The 26964-nt window shown below is 56.1% G+C and overlaps 3 protein-coding genes across 3 annotated transcripts; all 3 read left to right on the forward strand.

Moving 5' to 3' along the window:
- The first annotated feature begins 1070 nt into the window (after positions 1-1070).
- Positions 1071-8466, forward strand: LOC131213215 (uncharacterized). Its single transcript, XM_058207212.1, has 8 exons — positions 1071-2850; positions 2936-3741; positions 3811-5104; positions 5281-6633; positions 6852-6973; positions 7040-7951; positions 8031-8171; positions 8284-8466. Exons 1-8 carry the CDS (start codon positions 1071-1073, stop codon positions 8353-8355), a joined length of 6480 nt encoding a protein of 2159 aa, XP_058063195.1. The 3' UTR covers positions 8356-8466.
- Positions 8467-12900: 4434 nt separating this feature from the next.
- On the forward strand, positions 12901-21896 carry LOC131213216 (uncharacterized). The gene is made up of 13 exons (XM_058207213.1): positions 12901-12977; positions 13038-13114; positions 13217-13450; positions 13493-13721; positions 14176-14725; positions 14780-16463; positions 16544-16752; positions 17377-17726; positions 17806-17969; positions 18049-19404; positions 19486-19767; positions 19882-20531; positions 20571-21896. The coding sequence occupies exons 1-13, from the start codon at positions 12901-12903 to the stop codon at positions 21894-21896; spliced, it is 7188 nt and encodes a 2395-aa protein (XP_058063196.1).
- A 2652-nt stretch (positions 21897-24548) lies between these two features.
- On the forward strand, positions 24549-26210 carry LOC131213561 (mitochondrial ornithine transporter 1). The gene is made up of 2 exons (XM_058207626.1): positions 24549-24821; positions 24911-26210. The coding sequence occupies exons 1-2, from the start codon at positions 24755-24757 to the stop codon at positions 25768-25770; spliced, it is 927 nt and encodes a 308-aa protein (XP_058063609.1). The 5' UTR covers positions 24549-24754; the 3' UTR covers positions 25771-26210.
- The last annotated feature ends 754 nt before the right edge of the window (positions 26211-26964 follow it).

Below are 26964 nucleotides of genomic sequence, written 5' to 3' on the forward strand. Positions count from 1 at the left end.
GGACGAGTGGAATAGTGGTCCAGCGCGCGCGTGGACCGAAAGAGAGAGAGAGATAAAGAGAGATAGAGAGAGAATAAGAGAGTTTGCCTGTGTGCGTGCGTGAGAGCGTGCAACCACGAAGGACGAAGCTTCTTCACTAATGGGGGATAAAGTTAGAGAGAAAGAAAGTGTATGAATGAGAGAGAGAGAGAGAGAGAGAGAGAGAGAGAGAGAGAGAGAGAGAGCGAGGGGGGGAGAGAGGGAGAGAGAGAGAGAGAGAGAAAGCAGAGTTGCAGTAAAGGATACAGAAAGTGAAGGAAATAAAAGGAAAAGGAATGCTGAAGAGTATGTAGGGTGCCAGTCCTTGAGTGAGTCATTTCCGCTGGAAAGGGCTGGGTCGTCAGGGGGGAGTGACGAGGTTGGCGATTCTCGCACACACTGACACACACACACACACACACACACACGCACACTAGGAAGCGTGTGCGGGGAATTAATTATCGATTTTCCTCTCACACTTTTATCCTTCACCATTTTCGCTCATACGTCTGCTATTGCTTCTCCAGTGCATTTCAACCCCTTTTGCAAACTCTCACCCGATGTGTCGACCTCGCAAAAAGGCGTAGGGTAGGCTCTCTCTGCAGGCAAGCAGGCAGGCACACGTTACAACCTCCATTAAAGTTCGTGTTCTCCCATTGTTACATTTCAGTTGTGCACAGGGCACAGCACAGCCACTCGGCGTTCCTGGCGCTGTCGAGGTTTAAACCCAAAAAAAACCCCGTGTTCTGTAGTGCGTTGTAACGTGTGTCAGTGCGCATACACCCACACCCACACACCACACTCTCACACACGTGCTCGCACACACACGCAAGCACACGAGTTCCGTGCTCGGCCGTCGTTTGTTTCCGTTTCCGCTTCCGTTCCCTGTACCAATCCAACCGAACCGTGCCGGTGCCAGCGCGGGGTGTGAGGCAGTGAACGCACGCACGCACGCACGCACCCACGCACAAAACGGAGGACGAAACGGAGGACGAAACAATCGCGGCGACAGCGGCACAAGAAAGCGAAGCAAGCGAAAGCGCAAACGAATTATGGTTAGTTCGACTGTCGTTTTCGATAAAAAGTCCGAGCCCTCGTCCTCGGCGACCCCCGTAGACGGAGTTCCAGCACAGCACAATGATAGCAGCACCACTACTACTATTTCCTCCTCCATGCCTTTCAGCAGCAACAGCACGTGTAGCGACACGGCTGGCGTGCGACGCGCACCAGGCGGCTGCGGTGTTGGTGCTGCGGCGAACGGCGATGATCCAGCGTCGATGAGTTTGAGTGAGCAGAAGATTTTGCTGCTATTCCCGAAATGCAAACCGCGCAGTGAATGTCACCACGTCATGAACAGTGCCAGTGCGAGTGCCAGTGTCAACGGGAACGGTGGTGGTGCTGGTTCTAGCGGTACGAAGGGAGGAGGTGCCAACAATAACTGCATGATGGAGGTAGGAGGGGTGCCGCTGCACGGGTCCACGCATTCGCTTTCCCCGTACGCTGCCATCGCTGCGGCTCGGTCGAGCCCGACGGCCGCCACCGCTACGGCCACCAGTGCCGGTGCTGCTTCGAAGCTGATGTACATCGATAAAAATCCCTACGCTAACAACAATAGTTCCACCAAAGGCAACAGCAACGCCACCAACTACCACTCTGCTGTCAGCTTCGACTACAGTGCTGCTGCTGCCGCTGCCGCTACTGGTGGATCCGCCAAGGAATTGCCCACAATCGGAGGAAAGGCTGTCCAGCTCAGCTCGATGGCTGGTGGCTCCGGCGGTAGTGACAATAATAACCAGTACAACGGTAGCCCAAGCGCAACAACCGAGACCGCTGCGGGAATGATGATGAAGGACAAGTACAGTAGTAACCTGAACCACGGCACCAAATTCGGTCACTCTGGTGGCAGCAGCAAGGGGCCAGCGGACATTTACAGCTTCTACTACAACAATCAACCTCCACCGCTGTCGAGCTCGCCGACCGAAAGCTACCCCTCAATGGGAGTTGGCGGAGGTAACGTCGGCGGTGGCACAGGTGCCGGTGGCGGAGGATTGTTGCTCTCGGATGACGACGACGACGACGGTTGCGGTGAGTTTGTGGCGCCTTTGAAAAAAAATGATCCTCCACAAGGCGCCTCCATCGGTTGGGCGGACGGTGGTGGTGGCGGCAGCAGCAACAACAGTTACTGCCACCTGTCCGTTTCCCACTACCCAAGCAGTGGCAAGCAGAAGCAGGGTGGCGGTGTCACCCAGTCCGTGAAGCAACCGCGGACGGGCTACAAACCGATCAGTTGCTACAACATGGTGCTACAATCGCCGCTCGAGGACGAGAGCGACATTGAGGACAAACTGAAGTACTTCAACTATCAGCACGAGATGCAAAGCTACGGTGGTAGCGCGGCGCGCAAGGACAAACTGCTCAGTCTCGGACGGCAGGTGGTAGCCCTTGGCGCGGCTAGTGAGATGCATTGCGGCGGGTTACACACCGGCATGGATGGCATCAGTATGATGGGTAGCAAACTGGGTGAGATGATGCACGAAAAGGGACAGTCCATGGGGCACAAATACCAGCTGCAGCAGCACGGGGACGGCAAGCTGGAGGAAACCCTGATTTCGGCGTCACCAAAGGGCCAGCTGCAGCTCGGGCAAAAGTTCGAGCACGTGGTTGGACCACACGTTGGGCTGAGCGTGGCCAGCCCCAGTGCGGAGTGCGATGTCCAAGGCATGATCGACTTTGCCGGACGGAAGTCGGCAATCAACCACGGCAAACCAACCGAGCCGGCCGCCATTGAGCCACGTGACACGTGTATATCCAGCTCGGGATCCAACATAATAGGTAAGTCCGGTGTGTGCTGTGCCAGATGGTGGTGCCTCTCCCCATATGTTTTATATGTTTGTATCTTTTTTCCGCGCTCACCAAGAGTACGACGGTTCTCCCCGGCGGTTTGGACTGAACTTGTGTGACGACACGGACTACTACTTAGCTTCCAGTGTGAAGATCAACCTAACGTCGTCCTCGATGCTGGCACTGCCCCGGCCGGGCTTCCCCCAGCGGATCGTGCCGGCGGCAGGCGGCATCGGTACGGGCATGGTAGCCAGCCCCAACGCGAACGTTCTGCGCCATTCACCGTCGTTGCTCGATCAGGTCAACTCTAGCCTAAACAAAACGGTCCTATTTGACTCGAAGGTAGCTACTGGCCACACTGATCCTACGGAGCCGCGTCAAGATCTGCAAGATCTACACCACGACACGGGCGACACGAGGGGCAGCGGACCATCGGCGCCGACGCTCGAGAAGATCCATTTGAATGATTCATCACACGCGCACGGCGACGGCGAGCTGGGCATGGCCGACGGCAAACTGTCGGTGCCGTCCCCACAGCAGCCGCCGCCGCCGCTCACGAGCTCCTCGACGTTCGACTATCTGTACGAGTTTTCCGAGACACGAAAGGTGCTGGAGGAATTTTTCAAGTGCCCTTCGACCGAGGACGTGGAGAAGGTGCTGGAGAAGTTCAGCGACTTCAACGACAGCGGAGGCGAGGAGGAGGAGGAGGAAGACGATGACCCAGAGAGTCTCGACGTGCAGTACGAGTACCCGGTGGAGCTGGAGCAGCGAGTGCAGGGTGCGCCGCTCGAGACGACCTACATCGGTACGCAGAACGGTACGAAACCGGAAGCGCGCCACGTTGCGGCCCGGGAAGAGGAAGCGGAAGAGGACGAGGATGAGGCGGAAGACGAGGAGGAGGAAGAAGAGGATGAGGATGAGGACGACGACGATGATACGGCCGAAATCGAGGACGAAGAGGAGGAGCCGTCGGAGCGACGCGGAGATATCAGCATGAAGTATAAGTATCACCCGAAGCGCAACAAGAGCGGGACCGGGCCGTCTCCCGTGTCGGCCTACGGAGGACTGCGGCGTAAGAAACCGGGTGGCGGTGAGCAGAAACGGGGCCACCACACCGTTGGCTCGGAGTATCCCGTGCCCGTCTACAAGATGGCCAGCGGCTATCCGGAGTCCACCGCCAAGCAGCACCAGCAACAGCAGCAAGGCGACTCAAAGGCGTTCGAGCACAACGAGCTGTACTTCAGCTCGTACATCAACAGCGAGAGCCGCACGAGCAGCTGCGAAGCGATTCACCGGGACCCGCACGGGTATGAGGCGAACGGTGGTGTCGGGCCCCTACTAGCGAACGGAACCGCGGCCAGTATCATTCAGCCAACGCTGGACTATGGCACAGCATCGAACGGGACCGCTCCCAACATCGACGGGCGGAAGGGGTTCGTGCAGCAGAAGTACAGCAAAAACTTTAACTATTCGCCCGACACCACGGATTACGACTCCAACTGCGGTGATTACGACAGTGAAATCTCACCGCAGTACGGCAGCGACTTCGGTCTGATTACCGGCAGCGGTCATGCGACCATGTGCGAGGATTTGAACAACGGCGTCATCAGTGCCACTTCGGGTGGTGCGCCACCCAACGAGCCTCTGGCCGGCTGCCAGTTCGGGGGCAGCGGAGCAGCCAATTACTCGCGCTACTACGCAGCGATGCCGGTGCTGGAGGATGGTCTGTCCAGTGGGCACGTTTCGGACTCGGAAAACAATCTCACCAACATTTCGCTGTCGAGCGTGGCGCTGCCTCCAGATCTAGTGCCGTCGGTGGGCAAACTGGTCACGGCTCCCGCCGCGACAGTCGGTGATGACATGATACAGCAGTCGGCGAGCGCCACCGGTTACGCTCTTGGGCAACAGTCGTCACCTTCCAGGGCGGTGATCAAACCTTCACCCTCATCGTCATCCATCGCCTCGAAAGAAGTACAAAGTATGCAGCAACAGCAGCAGCAGCAGCAACAACAACAACAACAGCAGCAGCAGCAGCAACAGCAGCAGCAACACGAGCAGCAGCAGCATGAGCAACAGCAGCAGCAACAGCAGGTGCAACAACAAACTCATAACCCAACGGTGGACGCCTTTTTTGGGTGTAGCAACACGTTCCGGATGAGCAACGTTAAACTCAACTCGAGCATGTTGCACAGTGCGACGATTTTCAAGAACCGTGATCCGGAGCTGGAGTCTCTTTACACGATCAGTGAGTATTCCAGTGGGAGCTCTACCTGCTGCTAACTCCTCGTCCAGCCTGCACTTAATTTCCACCGCCACGAATCGACGTGGAAATCATGTTCAGTCTGCACACGGAGTAGGCACGCTAGACCATTGGGGAACGATGACTTTCTACCGTTTAATTGTTCCTTCGTCCTTTGCCAGATACGATACAGTCGACACCGCCACCTCCAGCACCAGCACCGCATAGGAAATCATCCATCGATTGTGATAGCTTATCGACGCAACAACAACCGCAACAGTCGCAACAATCAAAGCCACAGCAACAGCAGCAACAGCAGCAGCAACAGCCATCACCTCATCAACAACAACAGTTCAACCACTCACAATCAGCCGGTATCGATGTGCAGTCGACACTCAAGGACATCAGAATATGCTTGCAAAGATCGAGGAACCTGAACCTGGTAGGCAACATGCAGCAACAGCAACAGCCACTGTCGGGGAAAGGGTTCGAGAAAGGTACCAGCACCATGTGCCCGGAACTGGCGGATTCCATTGTTCCGAGTCTGTCGCCCATTTGGATCCCGCGTTCCGGGCGAGAGTCGCAGGAGCAGGAGCAGTACGGTAGCAAACCAGTGCAGGCCAGTGGTGCTGGTGCTGGTCTCGGCCAGTCTAGCGGGGCCGCAGTCCTGGGACAGACAATGGTCTGCAAACCGCCAGCGGCTCCTGCAAAGTCCTGCTCGGAAGAGAGCGAACTGTTCATCCAACACTCGGGCCCCGATAAGGACGTTGTGGGCGCGGGCCTGACGGTCGACGACGAAGAGGACCCGGACACGGATCTCGAGACGGACCGGCTGCTCGGACACCAGCGGCTGGACGATCATGGCTTCTACGACGAGAAGCAAAAGATGTGGTGCGAGCGCAAGGCCATCCCGCGCATGATGTCACTGGGCAAACTGTCGTCGATGCAGCAGACCGTGGCGACGACGACGACGATGGCCACCACGGCCACGGGGCTGCTGCAGGTTACCGTGTCGTCGGCCGCGAACGGCGTGGCGGGCGGCAAGGTGACCGGCGCTATAGGCGGCGGCACGCGGCCGGCAGCTGGCCAGCTGGCGACTGGTGGAGCAGGCTTCCTGCCAGGATCCGCTTCATCGACGCACGGTGTCATGCCGTCCAGCGGACCACTGCCAGAACTCGTCACATCGTCCTCGCCGATCGGTGGCAGCGTGGTGACGAACGGTGCCGCTACCTCGGCCACCTCGGCCGCCACCTCGGTAATGGCCAGTGCAGCGACCAACAATGGCACCGCATACCACAAGAGCACGGGCGGTGGTGGGACCGGCGCAGGCAACCTAATCACCTTTAACGGTCCCAACGACGGTTCTCAGGCACAGGTCGGTGGCAATGCAGCTGTTTCGCCCAGCCCTAGCCCACAGCACTCGCTCAGCGGCGTAAACTTGCTGGACAAGTCCAACGGCTCCGGCAGTCCTAGTGGGTCGACCAAGTCGAAGTTGCTGCACCAGGAAACGAAGCGGAAGTCGAAGAACAAAGAAGGTAAGTCCACGGGCCGGGCCCACAGCCACTAGACACTAACACGAGGGTATATGTGATTGTCGTTTTTGCTTTGTTAAACGCATGCGAACCCCTGCGAAATTCGGACTGTTCGACGTAAGTATTGATTGATCTTTGGGCGTCGTCGGACGGAGGTTGTAGCTTGTGGTCGCATATGCTAAAGTAACACACCCTTTCACCCTCCTCATGCAGGACGGCAGTGCTCATTGAAGGCGTGCTATTCCGTGCCCGCTACCTCGGCTCGACGCAACTCGTTTGCGAAGGACAGCCCACCAAGTCCACCCGGATGCTGCAGGCCGAGGAAGCCGTCTCTCGAATCAAGGTAGGCGAAAACAAACCGTCCCTGTCACAGGCGGAGTATATCACGTGCTGGTCTCTTTTCCGGCAGGCGTTGTCTCCCGATGGCGAAGCGCAACCGAGCACGGAGGTGGACCTTTTCATCTCGACCGAAAAGATAATGGTTCTGAACACTGATCTGAAGGAGATCATGATGGACCACGCACTCCGCACCATCTCGTATATAGCGGACATCGGCGACCTGGTGGTACTGATGGCTAGACGGCGCTTCGTGCCGCAGGATATCGACTCGACTGATTCGTCCGGTGGCGGCGCCGGCGCCGGTACCGGTGGCAATGGAACGGCGTTGGCGGCACCTCACATCATCGGCAACCACGGCGGCACGAACGGGAACGCGGGCACTCCGGCCCAGAAGCCGTCCACGGCCGGTGGACCGAAGGGTAACCGCACCCCCAAGATGATCTGCCACGTGTTCGAGAGCGAGGAAGCGCAGTTCATCGCGCAGAGCATAGGCCAAGCGTTTCAGGTGGCGTACATGGAGTTCCTGAAGGCGAACGGCATCGAGGACCACAGCTTCATGAAAGAGATGGACTACCAGGAGGTGCTCAACAGTCAGGAGATTTTCGGCGACGAGCTCGAAATTTTCGCCAAAAAGGAACTCCAGAAAGAGGTGGTGGTGCCGAAGGCGAAAGGTGAAATCTTGGGCGTGGTAATCGTCGAGTCGGGCTGGGGCTCGATGCTGCCGACGGTCGTGATCGCGAATCTGGCCTCGTCCGGCGCCGCGGCCCGTTGCGGCCAGCTCAACATCGGCGACCAGATCATCGCTATCAACGGCCTGAGCCTCGTCGGGCTGCCGCTGTCCACGTGCCAGGGCTACATCAAGAACACCAAGAACCAGACGGTGGTCAAGTTCACCGTCGTTCCGTGCGCACCGGTGGTGGAGGTGAAGATCAAGCGACCAAACACCAAGTACCAGCTGGGATTCAGTGTTCAGAACGGGGTGGTGAGTGCCTATCTTCCTTTCCCCGTGCCCAGTGCCCAAACCCGATCCGATGGTCTCGTTTTCGTGTTGTTTCGTGTAGATTTGCAGCCTGCTACGGGGTGGAATAGCCGAACGGGGCGGTGTTCGCGTCGGCCACCGGATCATCGAGATCAACAATCAAAGCGTTGTTGCGGTGCCGCACGAAAAAATTGTAAATTTACTCGCAACTTCTGTTGGTGAGGTATGTTTGTTCTGTGACCTCTGTACTCGTGCAGTGCCCAATCACATTCCGCTACCGACCCTTTCGTTCACTGCGCGGGAACGTGCTTTTCTTTTCTCGCTCCTCTTCGCAGATACTCATGAAAACCATGCCGACATCGATGTTTCGTTTGCTGACCGGCCAGGAGAACCCAATTTACATATAAATTGCAGTTTTTGCAACATAGTGCTGTTGTTTTTATCCTACAAAAGCACACCCATACACCGCCACACGCCATCCTATAGACGCCCGTGCGCTAAAGGAGCAAACAAATACACTAGCCCATTCCCTACACTCTCTCTTCACTACGTGACAGATATTTACCGGACGGGTGTTTTTGGAATTGATTCATGCCTTGGCCTTCCAGCAAAGATGAAGAACAGAGTTATGGTACAGAATACCCCCTACTTAGCATTGCCGAGCAGGGTTGCCGAAGCCTGCGCTCTGCCATCGTACTCTACGCACTAGAGGTTAACATAGGACAGCAAGGCTTACTCTCCCCAAGTTATAAACAAAAGATAAAACAACTGTAACAGTAGCTGCTTCTTGCTCGTGGGGAATGCTTTGGTGGAACACCACATTTACTGAATTGCTTTCCAAACCCACCATCGCACAGAATAACGGAAGAATAGAAACTAACCAACCATGGTCACATATGCACACAGACACACCCATCAAAAGGACTACACGCGGAAAAGGTTGCACACACAGCCGCCGGAGCCACACGGACAGAAACATCAACCCAAGTGTGACGGTAACGACAACCAAAGATACCATTTATTGATTATCTAAACGGGGAGAAGGAAAAAAGAAACGTAGTGAAAGAGAACTGAAAATATATTTTTTTAAATCATTTAACAAGCAAAATTATGCTAGAACTGCGAACTACTAACAAACATACAACAAAAAAAAGGAAGGAAGGAGAAAAACGCGGCATAATAAAAAAAAATGGAAATGGCTGCCGCGCACGTATGCGCGCGCGTGCAGTAGTAAGCTTCTCCGCTCTTGCATGTAAATGTTTAATAATCAGATGCAAAAACAAAAGAAAAACAAAACGAAACCAAAAAAAAAACACATAAAAACCAACAAAAAATGATCCAGCAAATCAGCCACGAAAACTTGATTCTCATTTCTCATGTACTGGAATTTTCCAGTGGGACTGATCTGGACACTGCAGTACACTACGTCTTATTTAAGGATTGGATTGGAAGGCTACACCTATGCAGTGTGCTAAAATTAAAAAAAAAAACTAAATAAAAGGCTAGATATTTCGAACACATGACCGGTGCCCATGGACATGGACGAGATGAGGGTGGAACAATCGCTAAGAGTAATTACTAATAATTATAATAACAGAAAAGCTTTGACTGCACAAAACCTGTCCGTGTCGCGCGTGTGTGAGGCGAATACGAATACCCCGAATACCCGAACCCGAAACACACTTGTCCTGTTTTCATTCGAGAGTATCCTGCCACCACTCCACCATTAAATGGCTGCATCATTAGCGTACTAGCTGCATCTGTACACGGCCCAGTAGCAATCAGCTGTTTGAGTTTTTTTTGCTTCGTTTTGCCGCTCGAGAGGATACAGCCCGTATCCGTGTCCTGTTTCCGACACACTGTTTAACACTACAGCACAAACAGATGAATAAGCAAATGTTGATGGAGTTAAGTGAGAGAGTGTGGTGGGGGGCACCCTTAGTAACAGTGAAGTAACAAGAGAAATGGGGAGGGGGAAAAAACATGAGAAAAAACCGTCCTTAATCGAACTAGACAGAAAGTGGTGCGCTCCTGTACAAAACGATCCAATGAAAGGGCGGAGCAGAGAGCCCTGCCACCCACGCTTGGCTAGCCGCACATGCCTTTTGGAACCGCGCGCACGTTTTTCGTAACTCCGGTTCTACGCTCCTAGTGGCAGAGCTGTGCACGACACTACGGCCGCCCCTTGACCCGGCACACCCCCACACCCACACATGATGAATTGAATTGCTTCCACTTAACGGTGACAGAACGACTCCGGTCCCGGATAGATCAGGAGAGCCAACACAGGTGAGGTATGAGGTACTGCCCTGACTAACGTTGGGCAACGAGGAAAAACGGGCAACTGCGGGGTGGCAAGCAGAGAGGCAGAAAGAGAGAGAGAGAGAGAGAGCAGAAACCGCGGAAAATTAAGTATAATTGTATCCTTTGGAAAAATACACTGGTTTCGACAGAGATTAGCGGAGAAAACAGACAGGACGACGCGGTGGAGCCTTGGGGTTACCCAAGGGTGCCCCAAGCACCGCAAAAAAGGCAAAAAATACATCTCATGGAAGGCATTTAATGAAGCCCTCGGACGCCGATTTGCTGTTGATTTGTTACTGCTAAAGTGTCTGCCCGAGGTGTTGGTGCCGTCCTCGGTCTTCATCCACCGCAAGAAATCCCGCGTCCAGTGCACCGTCAGTCAGCAGGGATTCTGGATTCATCCGTTCTGTTCGTACACCGTTCATCAATGTCAGTTGATTTGGTAATAGTAAAATGGTGTTGCTCCTTCGGGAAACCGTATTCATTCTGCGGCCCGAGCCGTGCGCCACTTTAACATTCCCACGAAAAAAGATGCATAACACACGTACGTACGCATTAGCGTGCGTGTCCTCTAGACAGCATCACAACATCAGCAGCACAACACAAATGAAATAATAAGAGCAAATGTAACGCGCAGCAGCAGCAGCAGGAGCAACAGACAGCAAGGAAGCTAGTAACAGTGGGAAAGCAATGGAAGGGTGACAGAAAACCGGAGAATGAAACAGACGGAGGGTGGGAGAGGGAGGAAACACAGACATTAAAATAAACGGCTAATCAAATCAATTAAACCAATGTAACTATCTTAATGTCAACACACTTGTATAACTTTTTACATACGGCTCCGTGCAGCTAATACAAGGCACGGCGTGTATCGTATTCAAACAACAATAAATGGAATATTGTATATTAACATAAAATTGAAATAAATATACAACCAATACAACTATACAATTAGCGCGGGTCCTACTGTGGGCCGGTGGGCGTTAGCCCAGACCACTTCGATGCCGCCGTGATGATGAACTTATTAACAGCAAAAAAAAAAAGGTTCCTGATCGAATACGGGTTTGGAGCCTGCATCCAGCCTGCAAGCTGTCCATCGAGGGACGCGGACCGGAGGAGCGCTCGCAGCGTTTTTCCAGCGAAGCGCAGCGCATACGCAACGCAGAACACCCCCACACACAACCCAACCACCATACAGCAACATGGAGAGAAAGAGAGGGAGAGGGTGGGAGGGGGTGGGGGGCTGAGATAGAGGATGCTGTTGTGCCATCAGCACACCATCAACCTGTCACGACCGCGCGCCGTTACTCCTTCGCTCCTTCGCTCCTTCGCCAACTCTGTCAATTTGCAAGTACACTCTCTCTCTCTCTTTCTCTCTCTCTCTCTCTGTTGTTGGTGTTCGTGACAGCGCTGGCATTCCCTCTCTCTCTCTCTCTCTCTCTCATTCTCTCTGTGAGGGATGATGTGAAAATCCCTCTGCTGACACATACTGCGGTGCCACCGGAAGTAAGCAATTCCTAGGCCAAAGAGAAAGCATGCGCATGTGTGCGTGAATCGCCTGCGAGGAAAACCTCGGCGACGACCTGTACGATTGCCAGGGACAGGGAGTCCTGTTGTCCTGTGTAGTGGAGTGCCCGTAGCAGGGAAAACGCTTGCGTGAGAACTGCGTGGGAGTGGTGTGTAGCTGTGTGCGAACGCAAGGAAAACAGGAGCAGAGAGCAGGAAAACTGTTGCCAGTGAAACACAGCGAGCGAGCGAAGCACTGGAAATGAGCGAATCGGGAGAGCGAGAGAGAGAGAGAGCGCGGGACACCGAAGGCGATTCGCAGAGTAAGGATTCGAACGGCGCAGCAAAAGGATTTGTGCTGGTCCGCTTTTTGCGCTCCGGGTAGCGCGTTTTTCCTGCACACACAAACCGTAAGGAGTGTCGTGCGTGCGTGTGTCGCCCAAAAACCCCCCAAAAACTCGTACGGGCGAACCACGGAACCGTTGTGGTGCACTCTGGCCCAAACTCAACGCCGGAAGTTTCGCTGGCGGACTCGCAGGACACACGCAAAACAAGGTGGGGACGTGAGACCAATTTACAGAGACCGAACCGAACCGTGCCGTAGTGGGAAGCTGTGACAACTGTGTGCACAAGGGGGGGGTGGTAGTGCAGCAGTCATGCTGCTCGGGGTCGAGTCCGCCCTTCGCCAGGGAGTGCCAGGATGTACCTTCTGCTGCCAGGACTCGCTGCCATTGGTGCCGTAGTTCCGTCATCCGCGCATAGCCCGGGGCGGCGCTGGTGAGGGCGGCCCCCTCCGTCTGCCTGTCCGTCACGTCTCCCAAGGGTGGTGTGTTGCTTCGTGAAGCTTTGTGCGTGCGTGCGTGCGATTGTGTGCAAAAAAAGGACGAACGGGGACTCAAAGTAGTTCAGCATCACACTCAGCGCTGCTGCTGCGATTGCGAGGATGCGAAACGGATAGGCCGGAGCAGAGAGCCAGCAGCAGCAGCAGCAGCCCTGGAACTGTTTTGACGAGCTCCCCAGCTCCACGTTACATAAGAAAAAAGGAAGGAAAAAAATCCAGCATCCCCGTGGTGTAATGTTCGCATTCGAGCCGTCCCTTTTTCTGAGCAGCGCACAGTAATCTACGGTAAAAGTGGACGAAAATGCAAAAAGCTCTGGACGGCAGCATCGATCTACCTATTGCGAGCCTGATCAACAAGAGCAACAGCAGCGCTGCGCCGTGCGCCGTGTCCTCCGCGGTTCCGTCCAATACCATCGGCAACCGTAGCAACAGCAGCAGCAGCAGCAGCAGCAGTAGCAGTAGCAGCAGCAGCAGCAGCAGCAGCAGCAACAGCAGCAGCAGCAGTAGCAGCAGCAGCAACACCAGCAGCCGCGGCAGGCACGGCAGCAGCGGTAGGTTCGCTAACGGAGCTGCGGCGGCGGCGGCGGCGGCGGCGGTCAGTAGCGCAAGGGCTGAAGCGGACGCTGCTGCTGTGGTTGGCCACCAGCATCACCTCGTAGGCGGGGGCGCCTCCAACTCGTCGTCGTCATCGTCGTTCTTCTCGTCGTCGTGCGGCGGTGACACCAAGGAGGTGTCGGACGAGCGTCCCGTCGGCGATGATCTGCCGGCCCCGACGTTGCCGCCGCCGCCGCCGCCGCTGCCGCTGGCCGGCAATGTGGCAAGCATGCTGGAGTGCGGGGTCGGCAACGAGGGTGCGGGGTCGTCACCGGCGGCACCGCAACCAGGAGCAGCAGGAGCAGCACCACCACCATCAACTAGTGCCGCCGAGGCACGCACCAAAAAGTATCGCCATCAACAGTTCAGCAAGAACATCTACATCGGCACCAAGAACGCGGAGAAGTGGGACACGCTCCGGAACGCGCTGCTCTTCAAGAACGACGTCGAGTTCGTGTCGTTCCTGCTGAAGCTGGCGGAGGGCACCGGCTGGAAGAAGGATGGTCTCGCACTGGCAAACGGGTACGGGTAATCTCGGCTATCGGCTCACTAGAAACCTAACCCCAGATCCTAGACACCGACCTGACATTCAAGTGTTCAATACCTGGAACGAGGTGTGAACTGGTGCCATCATCCCCAGACTAGTAATGCTTGGTATTTGGGGGAACTTCCTGACTTTTGACCAACCGGTTGTAGCATTGCTAGAAACTTTGCTACCTCTTGTTTTGGACAGAGAGTTGCCTTAAGTTAGTTGCCGTTTCCTTCTTTTGTTTCCCCTTATGTTTCTCTGTTGCCAAGATCCCTAAGGCGACTCCTTGAAGATCCTGGTGTCGGTCAAGTGGTTGAAGTGCCAGTACACCCACACTTGGATATCTGTACGACTTGGACGTTAGACCTTTTTTTTCGTTATTTAAGCAATAATCTCTATGAATAAAGCCTCTACCGGCACTCACCGTTTCGCTCACTTCGCTCCTATTCACAGCTTTCATACAGAGACGGCGGCGGCGGCGGCGACGGTTTCAAAGTCCCGTCCCGGCAGCACTGCTGCGGCTGGCGGCTTGGAGACGAAACCAAGTGGACGTACGAGACAACTCCTGCAGGAACAGCAGCAGCAGCAGCTCTCACCGACAGCAGCTGTCAGTCTGAGCAGCTCCAAGCAGACTGCGGGAAAGAAAGCCAAAAGAGTACAATTCAATAAAAATGTAAATATTATAAATAACATCGAGGACATCGAGGGTGACCGGCGAGGCAGAAAGGTGGTAACCGCCAACCCCTACCGGACCGCGCTGCCGCCCGTGGGCTTCAGCGAGCACGAGCTGACGCCGGAAACGACGCCAATGGAGGGCGACGAGGCCGACGAACTAGAACCAGCCGAGGAAGACGAGGACGACGTAGAGGAGGACGTAGAAGAGGACGAGGACGAGTTGGATGAAGGAGAGGAGATAGACGAGGAGGAGGTGGAGGACGACGAGGAGGAGGAGGAGGACGAGGAGGAAGGGCAGCCGCCGGGGCACGGGCTGGACGCAAACACGGTCCAGTTTCAGGGCAACAATCAACCACAACCACAACCACCACCACAACAACAGCAGCAGCAGCACTCGGCGTACCTCGCGGATGTTGATCTCGCCAAGAAGGCGTCGCTACGCAAAGCGCACCATCAACCGCAACCAGCTCAACAGCCCCAACCATCGCAGCAGCAGCAGCAGAGCAACGAAGTGCAGCAGGACTCGATCAGCAGCACGATGGGCTCGGTGTCGGAGGACTCGCTGCACACCGAGACGGAGGTCCTGGACTACCGGATTGCCGAGAAGATCAAGACCGAGCTGGAGGAGAAGCAGAAGCTGGAGCGCCGGGCCACCGGAAGCGAGGAGCAACTCCCGACGACCTCGACCCTGTTCGGTGAGCCGACTGACTTCGATGTCTCGGTGGGTGCGGCGGCGGCGATCAACCCGCTCGTGGACAGCAAACCGACGGACGTGGTGCTGAACCAGCTGGCGGTCTGCGTCCAAGAGCTGTCCAAGGTGCGCCCGACCCCACACTACAACAACGGAGGTGTCGGTGGGGGCGCGGAAGCGGTGTGCAACGGAGGAAGCCGCAAGGGCAAGGGTAAGCGTGGACGGTTGGGGGCCGCGGAATCGGTGGACCTGCACATCGAGTACGAGGAGCAGGAGTACCGTGGGCTTCCCGGGCTCGTGGACGGTGATGGTGGGGCACGGGCGACGCCGAAGGCACCGGGCCGCCATGCCGGTCCGCCCGGGGCACCGGCCCAGGGCCGCAAGGCCCGAAAGGGGTGCGTGGTGGGCAAGCACAAGGTATGCCCCGGCTGCAACATCAAGCACGGGGCGGCGGAGCCGTGCCCGCTCAGCACGCCGCTGCTGACCATCGGCAACAAAATCGAGCTTAGCCAGTGGCTGGAGCAGAACGAGGAGCTGATCAAGAAGCACAAGCTGTTCCTGAAGCCCCACATCAGCCACGCGGACGAGACGGACGACGAGGCGGACGACGGGAACTACGACGACGAGGACGACGAGGACGACGAGGACGATGGGGGCGGCGGCGGCGGCGGTGGCGAGGATGACGACGACGAGGAGGACGCCGAGGAGGGGGGCGGCCGGGGAGGCGATCGGTTGGACCTGATACCGTCGTTCTCCGAGATCTCCGTACCGCCCGAGTTCGAGCTGCGGCTCTGCGGCCCGCCGGCGAGCGCCGCCGGCGCGACGACCAGCGGCAACATCAGTAGTACGACGACGGCCGCGGCCACCAACACAGGCGCACCCCTGGACACCCCGCTGCAAGCGGACGTTACGAAGGATTCGAGCCTGGGGCTAGTGGCACCGGGCGGCCAGACGCCTCCATCGCCACAGCTTCCGGCCGCAGCGGCGGGCAGCGGGAAGCGGCGCGCCGACGGGTTCGGGCACGGGCTGAGCATCTACGCGACCAAACCGATCGCCCGCTACACCCGGATCGGGCCCCTCACCGGCCAGCTGGTGCCGGAGACGGAGATCCAGGACGACGCCACCATGCGCCACATCTTCGAAACGTTCGACGGCTGCAAGTCGACGTACGTGAGCACGGAGAACAAGAACCTCTCGAACTGGCTCCGCTACATTCGGCCGGCGAAGAGCCGCGACCAGAAGAACTGTGTGCTGCAGGTGCACGAGGGCCACATCTACTTCGTGACCTGCGCCGACCTGGAGCCGGGTGCCGAGCTGCTCTACTGGAGCGATGACAGCAACTCCGCCTGGGGCAAGAAGAAGATGGAGAAAACGAGTAAGTATCGCACAGGGGAAGCCGGGCGCGCCTAAGAGCCTGGTGCTCTATTCCCTTCCCTTGCCTCTATTCCACTGCAGACTGTGGCGGCTGTAACCTGAAGTTCGACCACCCGCTGTACTACCGGACGCACTGCTCCGTGTTCCACGATCCCGGGTTCAGTTTGACCATCCGGAAGTACCACTGCAAGGTGTGCGGTGTGGCCGTCCTGGGCAAGGAGAACATCATGAAGCACGCCGAGAAGCTGCACGACGGCAAAGGTGCCTACCAGTGTCAGTTTTGTCAGAAGGTGAGTCCATCCGTCCACTTGAGTCCTAGACATGAGACTGGATCGTGAAATCTATATCTCTAGCGTTGAGCTCCAGATGTGAATCCCAAAAAGTCGCATCCACCACGTATCCACGAACTAGGTGCAGAGTTCTAGAGATGTGGTGGATCTAGACTTGAAACTAGATCGTGAAATCTATAGGTCTAAACTAGATCGTGAAATCTATAGGTCTAGACTTGAGACTAGATCGTGAAATCTATATGTCTAGACTTGAGACTAGATCGTGAAATCTATATGTCTAGACTTGAGACTAGATCGTGAAATCTATAAGACTGGAGTTGAGACTAGATCGTGAAATGGGTTAGGTGGATAGGTCTAGAGTTGAGTTTCAGATGTGAATCCCCAAAAAGTATTCGTGGCATTCGTCTGCTCAAGTCACACGAGTACTCTAGTCTTGATCCATCAAGTGGTTGGAACCGACTTTGGAATCCAAACACTAGATATGGACCACCAGGTGTATGGAGTCCAGGTATCCACGGGGCTTTAAATCCAGCGACAAGAGCGATAAGAAGCGATGCTGGTAGAGAATGGGGACGGTACACTGTGTACATGGCAGCTAACCCAGCTCGCTCTGGTTCGTTTCAGTTTTTCCTACGCCTCAACTACCTGGAGATGCACCGTACCTACGGGTGCAGCGCCAACCCGCAGCGCACCCGGCCGCTGTGCGACTTCTGCGGTCGGAAGTTCTGCCAGCCGCAGAAGCTGAAGGTGCACATCAAGCGCATGCACAGCGACATGGCCGACGTGCTGCGCGACTTCCAATGCAAGCTGTGCTCGAAGCTGCTCGGCTCGCGGGCCGCCCTGCAGCGGCACTCGAAGGAGGTCCACAGCCGCAACTCGGCCGTCGTCAGCTGCCCGCGCTGCCAGAAGCTGTTCCAGAATCGCTCGAACCTCAAGATCCACATGCTGACCCACTCGGGCGTGCGACCGTTCAAGTGAGGATATCGACTACATCGGCGACGTCCCGATCACCGATCACTAACGAGGTGTCCTTTTTGGATTCCACTCTTCTAGGTGCGCTGAGAACGAGTGCACGGCCGCCTTCACCACCAAGCAGTGTCTGCAGTTTCACTACAAAAAGGTCCACGGCTACACGCAGGAGCAGATGCCGAAGATCGAGCGTAGCGTTGCGTACACGTTCGACGCCTACTCCGGCGGGCTGAACGATGGGCTAGTCGGTGAGTAGCGTTGCAGCGGGGGGAGGGACCCGGGTTGGGGAGCCTACCTTGATGTGGACCTGTGTCGTACTTTTTGCAGAGGGAGTACAGCGCCGTCAGCGGCGTAAGTCGTCCGCGTCGGAGGAGGGAGCATACGGGAGCGAGAAGGTCGAACGGAGGAAGCGGTCCCGCCATCTGCACCACTTCGAGGAGGACACACTCCAACAGCACAGCGGGGCAGGTCCGGGGCCGGTTCCCCCGAACCAGCAGGGTCCGCAGGACAGTTCCCACGGGCTGCTCCATCCTGACTCGCTGGAGCAGCCCGTGCAGCAGCCGGGACTTACCAGTGGCCACCATCTGACACCGTCGGGTGCGAACCACGAAGTGAATTATCCGGCCTCGCCATCCCCACAGCGGCTGGCAGGTCTTCACCAGCCATTGGTACACCAGCAGCAGCAGCAGCAACAGCAACAGCACCAGCAGGACCATGAGCTACATCACCACCAGAAGTTGTTGCGCCAGCAGCAGCAGCAGCAGCAGCAGCACCTTTCAATGCTTCCTTCAACCGACCAGCACGAAGGTGACCACCAGCATCATGGGCAGCGCGAAACACACTCCAACCGGCAGCAGTCCCCGGTGGACGATGATCAGCTCATGCACGGTGACTCGGAGCAGGAGCAGCACCAACCGCCACGGCTACCGTCGCCCTTCTCGAGCAGCTTGCTCAAGACGAAAAACATCCTCGAGTCGTTCAACGATCTGTGCCGCACGGAGAACAACCTGTCGCTGCTCTCGACCAAGATATCGTCCATCCTGAACAACAACCTGAAGGACATCGCGAAGGTAGCCGCCATCAGCAGTGGCGGTGCCCCTGGTGGTGGTTCGGTTGGCGGGAGCAGCCTGGAGGAAGCGGACCACCTGGCGCACAGTCTCGCGCACGTCACCGAAGAGCAGCAGAAGTCGTCTCCGGTGGGCGGCCTGCAGCACGTCAGCCAGCTGCAGGCCCACCGGCTCAACATATCAACGCAGCTGGAGGGCACTCCGGCGACCGTGGCGGCAGCCGCTGCCTTACACCAGTACAAGCTGATGGACGAGGACCTGAAGGGGGCGGTCAGTGCGGGCGAGGACGTCGACGATAGTTTCGTCGACATGACGTCACTGGCGAACACGCTCAAGTACAAGGAGTACGTGAACGGGGCCAGCAACGCCGGGCTGGTGATCAGCAAGGGCAGCAAGAAGTGGATCAGCGACGCGGACCAGCTGGCGGCGGTGGGCGGCGGCGATAGTCAGCAGGGCGACGGCGGCATGCTGAGCGCCGTCGCGACCGGGCGCGACTTCCTCACCAAGCTCATCATGAACGGGAACGTGGGCAGCGCCACCCCATCGCACGTGGCCGACGACGACGAGGAGGACGACGACAACTCCACCATTCTCGACGTAGTCGACTCCAACAACCATCACCAGCAGCAACAACAGCAGCAGCAGCAGCAGCAGCAACACCAGCAGCAGCAGCAGCAGCAGCAGCAGCAGCAGCAACACCATCAACAGCAACACCATCAACAGCAGCAGCAGCAGCAACAGTACACGTCCACCTTCACCGGGCTCAGCCTGCCCGACCTGCCCTCGTTCCAAGGGCACGCGTTCCAGGGTCACTTCAACCACCAGACGCTGCTCGGTTCGTTCTACAACAACAGCAACGCGGTCGTGGCGGGCCGCAACACGCTCAACACGATCCCAACCTCCGCCAGCATGCTGGTGGAGGCGGCCCTCAACTCGGTCAGCAGCATCATCACGGACTCGGAGATCAGTACAAACAACGGTGGTGGTGGTGGTGGGGGCGGCGTGGGAGGTGGTACCAGCGGTGGTAGCACCAACAACCACAGCAACAGCAGCGGTCCGGGCGGTGGGCTTCACCTGAATCACATCGACACAGGCGATGACACTGGCGCAGGAGCCGATGGCGACGGTGGCGGCGCAGGCGGTGCAACAGCGACCGGCGGCGCATTTAGCCAGGCGGCCGCCAGTATGGACGTGGACTCGGTCGACAGCCTGAAGCTGCTGAAGTCGCACCAGTTCTCGCTGCAGCTCAACTCGATGGCGCAGTACGCAGTCGCTCAGCAGCAGCAGCAACAGCAGCAGTCCCCGTCGTCGGGCGCCGCCACCGTCCGGCCAAAGTCCCGCGAGAAGCTCTCGGCCATCTACGGCGAGGAAGGCGAGATGATGGGCTACGCGGACACCCAGACCGGTGGCAAGCTGCCGTCGGACGCGGTGCGCAACGTCGCGCTGTCGCCGGAAACGCAGACCGTCGACTACGCACCGTACTCGGCGGGGACCGGGTCGGCGGCGGGGACAGGTGGACGTGGCCAGCAGATGGCGACGGACTCGCCGGTGCGTTCGGTCTCGCGCCAGATCTACGCCGATCATGACCTGATCTCGCCCGCGTCAACGCCATCGCTGCCGAGGTACGACTTCGGGCCGGCCGACTACGTGGCGGCGCGTGGCAGCCAGCGTCCTGACCCGTCCAAGTCGATCGGATCGCTCGGTGCGCTGGACAGCTTCGAGTCCAACCTGAAGGGCCACCACGTGCAGCAGCAGCAGCAACACCACCATCACCACCACCAGCACCACCAGCACCTGTCGAGTGACGAGGATAACAGCATCGTGATCGCGGAGAACCTGTCGGTGAGCGCGGTCCAGACGCAGGACCAGAAGCTGAAGCTGTCCGCGTCCACGGGTGGCGGTGCGAGCGGGGCGGCCGACTTCCTGCAGCAGCAGCACCAGAAGTACGTCGGCCAGGACACGGGGCGGGCCGCGGCCAGCATGGCGAACGCGGAGATGCGCCTCAAGTACGGCTCCGAGCCGAGCGTCGGCGAGCTGGCCGACTTCCGGGCGAACCCGATCGCCGACGCGTCCGACTTCCAGGGGCTGGACATGTCCTCCCGGACGGCGCTGCCGGCCGCCTACCATCACGCCAACTTCCAGCTGGGGCCGGGCCAGCCCGGCGCGAACCTCAACTTTAACCGTTACCACCATCACATCTACGACATACTGAGCGAGCGTGACCAGCAGCAGTCGCAGCAGCAACACCACGTGGAGCAGCAGCAGCAGCAGCAGCAGCAGCAGCAACAGCAACAGCAACACCATCATCAGCAGCAGCAGGTCCAGCAGCATCACCACCAGCAACAGCAATCCCAACAGCAACAGCAGTCGACGCAGCAGCAGCAACAGGAGTCGTTTCAGCTGCAGCAATCGCAGCTCCAGCACCTGGTGCAGGAGCACGTCCAGGGCCAGGACGGGGACGCGGACCAGGCGGTGTCGGTGGACCTGAGCCGCAGCTCGAGCTACCTGGTGTCGCCGTCATCCCCGGCCGTCTCCTACGCGGCGGCCCACTCGCACTCGGACATGATCCGCATGGTGTCGCTGGACCTGAGCGCCAACACGAGCGCCTCGCACCACGCCGCCATCAACAACGGGGCGGCGGCGCACCACTCCGTGCGCCACACGTCCTTCATCTCCTCCCAGCTCCAGCCGGCTCCGACGGGCAGCGCCAGCGCCGCGGCGGCCGCCGCCGCAGCCGCCGCCGCCGAGCATCATCGGCTGCTGACGAGCGAGCAGCTGGCCGCCGCCTCCAACCACCGGCTCCTGGTGGGCGACCCGGCCACGCACCTCATCTTCGCCGAGCAGAACCAGCGGCTCCTGTCGGACGCGGCCGGCGGCCAGCCTCCGCCACCGGTTCCCCCTCCACCGGCGCCACCGCCGCCGCGCCACGTGGTGTCGCCGTCGCGAGGATTCGGGGCGTACCACCACCACCATCACCATCACCACCACCACCAGGTGGGGGGCTCCAACTACCATCACCATCCGATGAAGCAGAACCTCGCGTCGCCGCCGATCAACCAGCATGCGGCCACCGCGGCTGCCTACCACCCGTTTCCCACCTACTACTAGCTGGGCGGACACACGTGTCAGTGACCGGACCGGACCGGCTCCGTGGTAAGTGTGGTGCGAAGAGGTGCGTCGAGCCCGCCGCGACGGCCTAAAGCATGGTCCACTTAGAGTCGGGAACGATTTCGGTGAGCTAAAATTCCACGGTCCACGAAAGTGGTCGGAAATCAGTTTTCCAGTTCAGGTCGGCCGGTCTATGCTGAATCTTTCGGTCCCAGTACCAAGATGAAACTTTCGGCACTAAAAATAGAGATAACTATCAAAACACTACGAACCATTTGACCACCCGAAGCGCTACTAGAAGACATACCTAGACCGATTCCGATTCGAAGTGGGCCATGCTTTATCATCCAAACTACTTGGGAACGATTCGTGCGATATTTCACTAGACTAAGTTATCAATGTAGTAGACGAGTGGGTTGCCTGCAAAGCTGTCACATTCATCCGCTCAGCCCACAACTTATGGAGCTCATTCGGCACGAAGAGAGCGAGAGAGAGAGAGAGAGAGAGAAAGGAAAAACTAACTGTCCCACCAACGGAGAGAAAGGAAAAACAAAACACATGAAAATACTACATTTCGCCATCACCATTTACTACCCGGTATTAGGAAGCATTGCCATACGATTGATTCTACTTTATAGACACTCCTGAGCGCCGGTGCAGCTGATACGCGGCCTGCCACGGTCCACCTACTGCATTGCGGGCCAGGGACGCACATGGGTTCTGTAAAAAAAACTAAATTGTGAAAAACAAATGGTGGCGAGTCGCCGATGTTATTTTAGTATTACTAGGTTTAGTCTAATCGGCTTTCTCCCCCAGCAGGGGAAAGCGGTCTACGCACGCACACAACCGCACAAAAAGAGGGAAGAAAGGCCAGTTCACATCGCAATCGATTTAATCAACACTCTCGATATTCTCGGCTTCGTGAAAAGTATCAAGCGTGTAATGTGCCAAAAAAAATCAGAGACCCAAACAGAGGGAACCGTATATATTATCCTCCACAGCATATTATCGACAAACGGCAAACAGTGTACTAAGTGGTGGAGGGGGCGTATGACTATGTTGCTGTTTGTGCGGCACAGTTTCCTTATGTGACCTCCCGCCCCCCTTTTGATAGAGTAGTCGGTAACGCTTGTCCTGGGTGGTCCTGGGCTCCATTTCCGAGACTGGCGTGGCAAGGATTGGCGTCTCTGTTGATGCTCTAGACAAGAAGAAGAATCACTTATCACGACAGGCACGGCCAAAGAAGATGAAGAAGAAGCAGAAGTTTCCTGATGCATCGAAGCAGTCGAAGCGTCCTCTGCGGCGGCCGCCACATAAGGTGTAGCATAAAATGCTAAACGTATTGCACTCATTTTACTTTCTCCCTGAGTGGCTTTACTGTTTCATTGTCTCATTTTGCCCCCCCATAAAGGAAACCATCGAATCACCCCCAGTCATTAATAAAAGTAAATTAAATATTAGTGTGACGGTGTGTATGTGCGCGTAAGCATGTTTCTACTTCCAGCCTACTAGTGAATATCTGGAATCTTGATCACGCAGCCTATACGAAGACCGATATAGTGCTGTATAGTGCACTAACGAAACATTTGAAATATATAAAAACACTTAACACAGCAACACAGATAACAACAGCAAATGACCCAGCAATTAGCCGATGGACGCAACAAAACACGTGGCAGCAGAGACGGAGAAATGGGACGATGCAGAAGCTCATTGAAACTGTGTACCGGTAGGGGTGTGAATAGTCAGAAGAAGTATGAAAACAAGACACGTAGGTCATTTGTAAACCAATCGGAAGGAAAACCAAATCATCAGCTGCACGGCGTCATCAGCTTTAAGAAACCCCAATTTGCGCGTTACGCGCGACTAGAGACCGTGCGCGGCCGGGGCAACAAAGTGGCACAGAAAAACAGTGCAAAAGAAATAAGTAAGAAACACAAGTACATTAAGCTGACCTATAAATAACGAAAAAAAAATCAAGTGTATTATAAACAGAAACGAATAAAGCCATGAAGAAAACCACTGAAATTGCAGTTACGGTCGATAACGGCGAGAGTGAAATAGAAACGGAAACGGCTTACGCGGAACGGATCCTCGACATCCTGCGGACGTGCACGAGCTACACGGGTTGAGCATCAAGCCACCTGTTTGGGGTTAAAGGGGTCCTTAGTGAAGTCAGTTGCCTACTCACACCATCGCACCTTTCCTGCATGAAGTAGGTCTAAATACTTAGTGCTGACGCTTCGCTACTCGTTAACAACTGGATAGGTACTGCTGCTGGACTTTACCCTCTAGCTCTCTGCCTTCACGATCGGTTCCGATGACGACACGAGCGCGCGCGCGTGACGTAACTACGAGCGCAGTGTGAGTCCGTTGTCTGGGGCTCGCCGGGTCGCGTGCTACCTTTTACAACCGGCCGCGACACACTCAGCTCAGGTCACAGATACATCTACGATGGCCGATCGCCTGCCTATCGCAAACCTGATTACAGTTCTCAGTTGGTCAATATACTGATCTGTGAGCAGCACTATATGGGAAGTTGGAGACAGTGTTGACGCCTGACGACAAGTGATAAGGCGCCACCGCAACTTGTCCGCTTATCAATCGTATAGTGCGCTGCGTACACTTCAAACTAAGCTCGGCACAGGGAGAATCAATGGTCTGCTGCGGCGACCACTCACCGAAAACTCGTGTACCGTGCGTCGTCAAGTTAGCAACAGCGGTTAAGCAGCTTGACTGGCGCGAAACCGGCGTCAAGAGTAAAGCGATCGTGCTGTATCGTCCCGTGGTTCGTCCGCGACGCGTCTTCTACGATCAATCCGTTTCCGATCCGGCCCAGCCCGTCCAATTAGAGCACGATGCACGGGACGGGAGATGCAAGCAGCTTGAAAACCGGCCTGATCGACTTCGTTGCCGGATGTTTAGGTGAGTGTAGGTTCAGCTTGCGCAATGGACCGCAAAAAGGGAAGGGGCCACTGTTAAGCCTGTGGTAACATGGATACGTTTTACGATAGGTGGAGTGGCACTGGTATACGTCAGCCAACCGATGGACACGGTGAAGGTGAAAATGCAGACCTTTCCCGGATTGTACCGGGGGATGATCGACTGCACGGTGCAAACGTTCCGGCGTGACGGAGTGGTGCGTGGTTTGTACGCTGGCTGCATACCGGCCGTCGTGGCGAATGTGGCCGAAAATTCAGTATTATTTGCGGCATACGGTGCGTGTCAGAAGGTGGTGGGGTACGCTACAGACAAACAAACCATCATCGAACTGAACATGGTGGAGAACGCAACCGCTGGCTTTCTGGCGGCCTTCTTCTCCTCCTTCACGCTCTGCCCGACCGAGCTGATCAAGTGTAAGCTGCAAGCGTTGCGCGAAACGCAATCACAGCAGCACTCGTCCAGGACAGGCACTGCAGGCCGGCCCACCATATCCTCGTACGCGCTCGTTCGTCAGATCCTGCGTTCCGAGGGTATTCCAGGGATGTTCCGGGGCCTCACGTCGACATTTGCACGTGAAATGCCCGGCTATTTCTTCTTCTTCGGTGGCTATGAGGGAACGCGCGAGTTGCTGGCGAAACCGGGACAGTCGAAGGAGGATATCGGGCCGCTTCGCACGATGGTAGCAGGTGCGGTAGGCGGGATCGCCCTCTGGACCATTATCTTCCCGGCCGACGTGATCAAAAGCCGTATCCAGGTGTACAGCATGCGATCGAGCATGACTAGCGTTGCTATCACCATCTTCCGGAACGAGGGTCTGCTGGCGTTCTATAACGGTCTAGTGCCAACCATTGTTCGAACCATTCCTGCCACCGCCGTACTGTTCGTCGTATACGAGTACACGAAACGGACGCTGAGCAAACTGCTCGATTGACGGCACGATCCCCGCTAGCAGACGCTGCGGCCACGTTAGTGCAATTAAATCTAATCTCACAGTTTGCCCCAACAGGGGGCTGAAATCATGTGCGATTGGCGTTTTCGCTTTCTTTTCGTTCATTCATAGTACTTCGCCAGCGAACCGAGCGGTATCTTTATCATCTTGAATTTCTGGAGTTATGCTCTGGTCTGGCACTGATTAAAGGTTCGTTCTGTCGGCTTCTGCATTGGGGCATTGGGAGATCGGCTTACGGACGACGGATCTCATGTGTAGCTTACGCATAGATAGCAGGTGGCTACCCCATGCCGGGTGTTTTTGTGTTTTGCCGGGCGTCGTTCACTGTTCGGCCGAAACTTCTCAGGACAGGGCTTCAGCCGCGCGATGGATGGATTGAACTGTAAACATTTAATCGAGAACGGATGATTGTCAGCACGAAATGCGGGTTTAGAGTAACTATGGTAATAAACTTACACGCTGTTTCCAAAGTGTATCCATTGTTGTTGTATTTTAAGTTATATTGTTTACCTTACTTTCCGAACAAAACAAACCATCTACCTAACCTACCAAACCAACAAACCATCACACTCAACTCATAAACCTAAATGAAGCATTGTTTTGCTTTGAAACGTTTCACGAAACCACCTAAATTTGCTTCACCACCATTTGCTCCTCCTCAATTTGTTGGAAGAACGATTTTCTTAGAATGCTTTACTGAACACTGTAGTAAACGACAAAATTCAAACCTTGATCACAAGCATCCATTGAGAACGATTTTATTCGTATGAACAAACCGACAGCCTTCATTATAATACTCACAGCATCACCTCACCACTCACATGTAGTACATGAGTAATTGAGCACAGAAGCAACTTCTTCTCTTCTGTTTGAATTTTTTGACGAATAGCCGCACTGAAAACGGTTTGTGGTGAAGATATTCACTATCCAACTACTTCTCACCCCTGGCAAGAAAGAAACCCCTCACTAGGTAGCCAATTGTTTTGGCTCTGCCTCCTACGGCCAGCTCTCTAAGGAACCCAATTTTGTCTCTTACATCGTTCGGCACGGGCTTCGCCACATAAGCAACTAAGTGGGGCCGATATTGTATGGCCGTACTTTGGTCCGTTCGGGATCGCATGCAACGGTGAGATTGCAGACAAATTTCTTGCTTTTCAGACCACTATTAGGACTTCT

The sequence above is a fragment of the Anopheles bellator genome, chromosome X, assembly GCF_943735745.2.
Source record: "Anopheles bellator chromosome X, idAnoBellAS_SP24_06.2, whole genome shotgun sequence".
Classification (NCBI taxonomy): Eukaryota; Metazoa; Arthropoda; class Insecta; order Diptera; family Culicidae; genus Anopheles; species Anopheles bellator.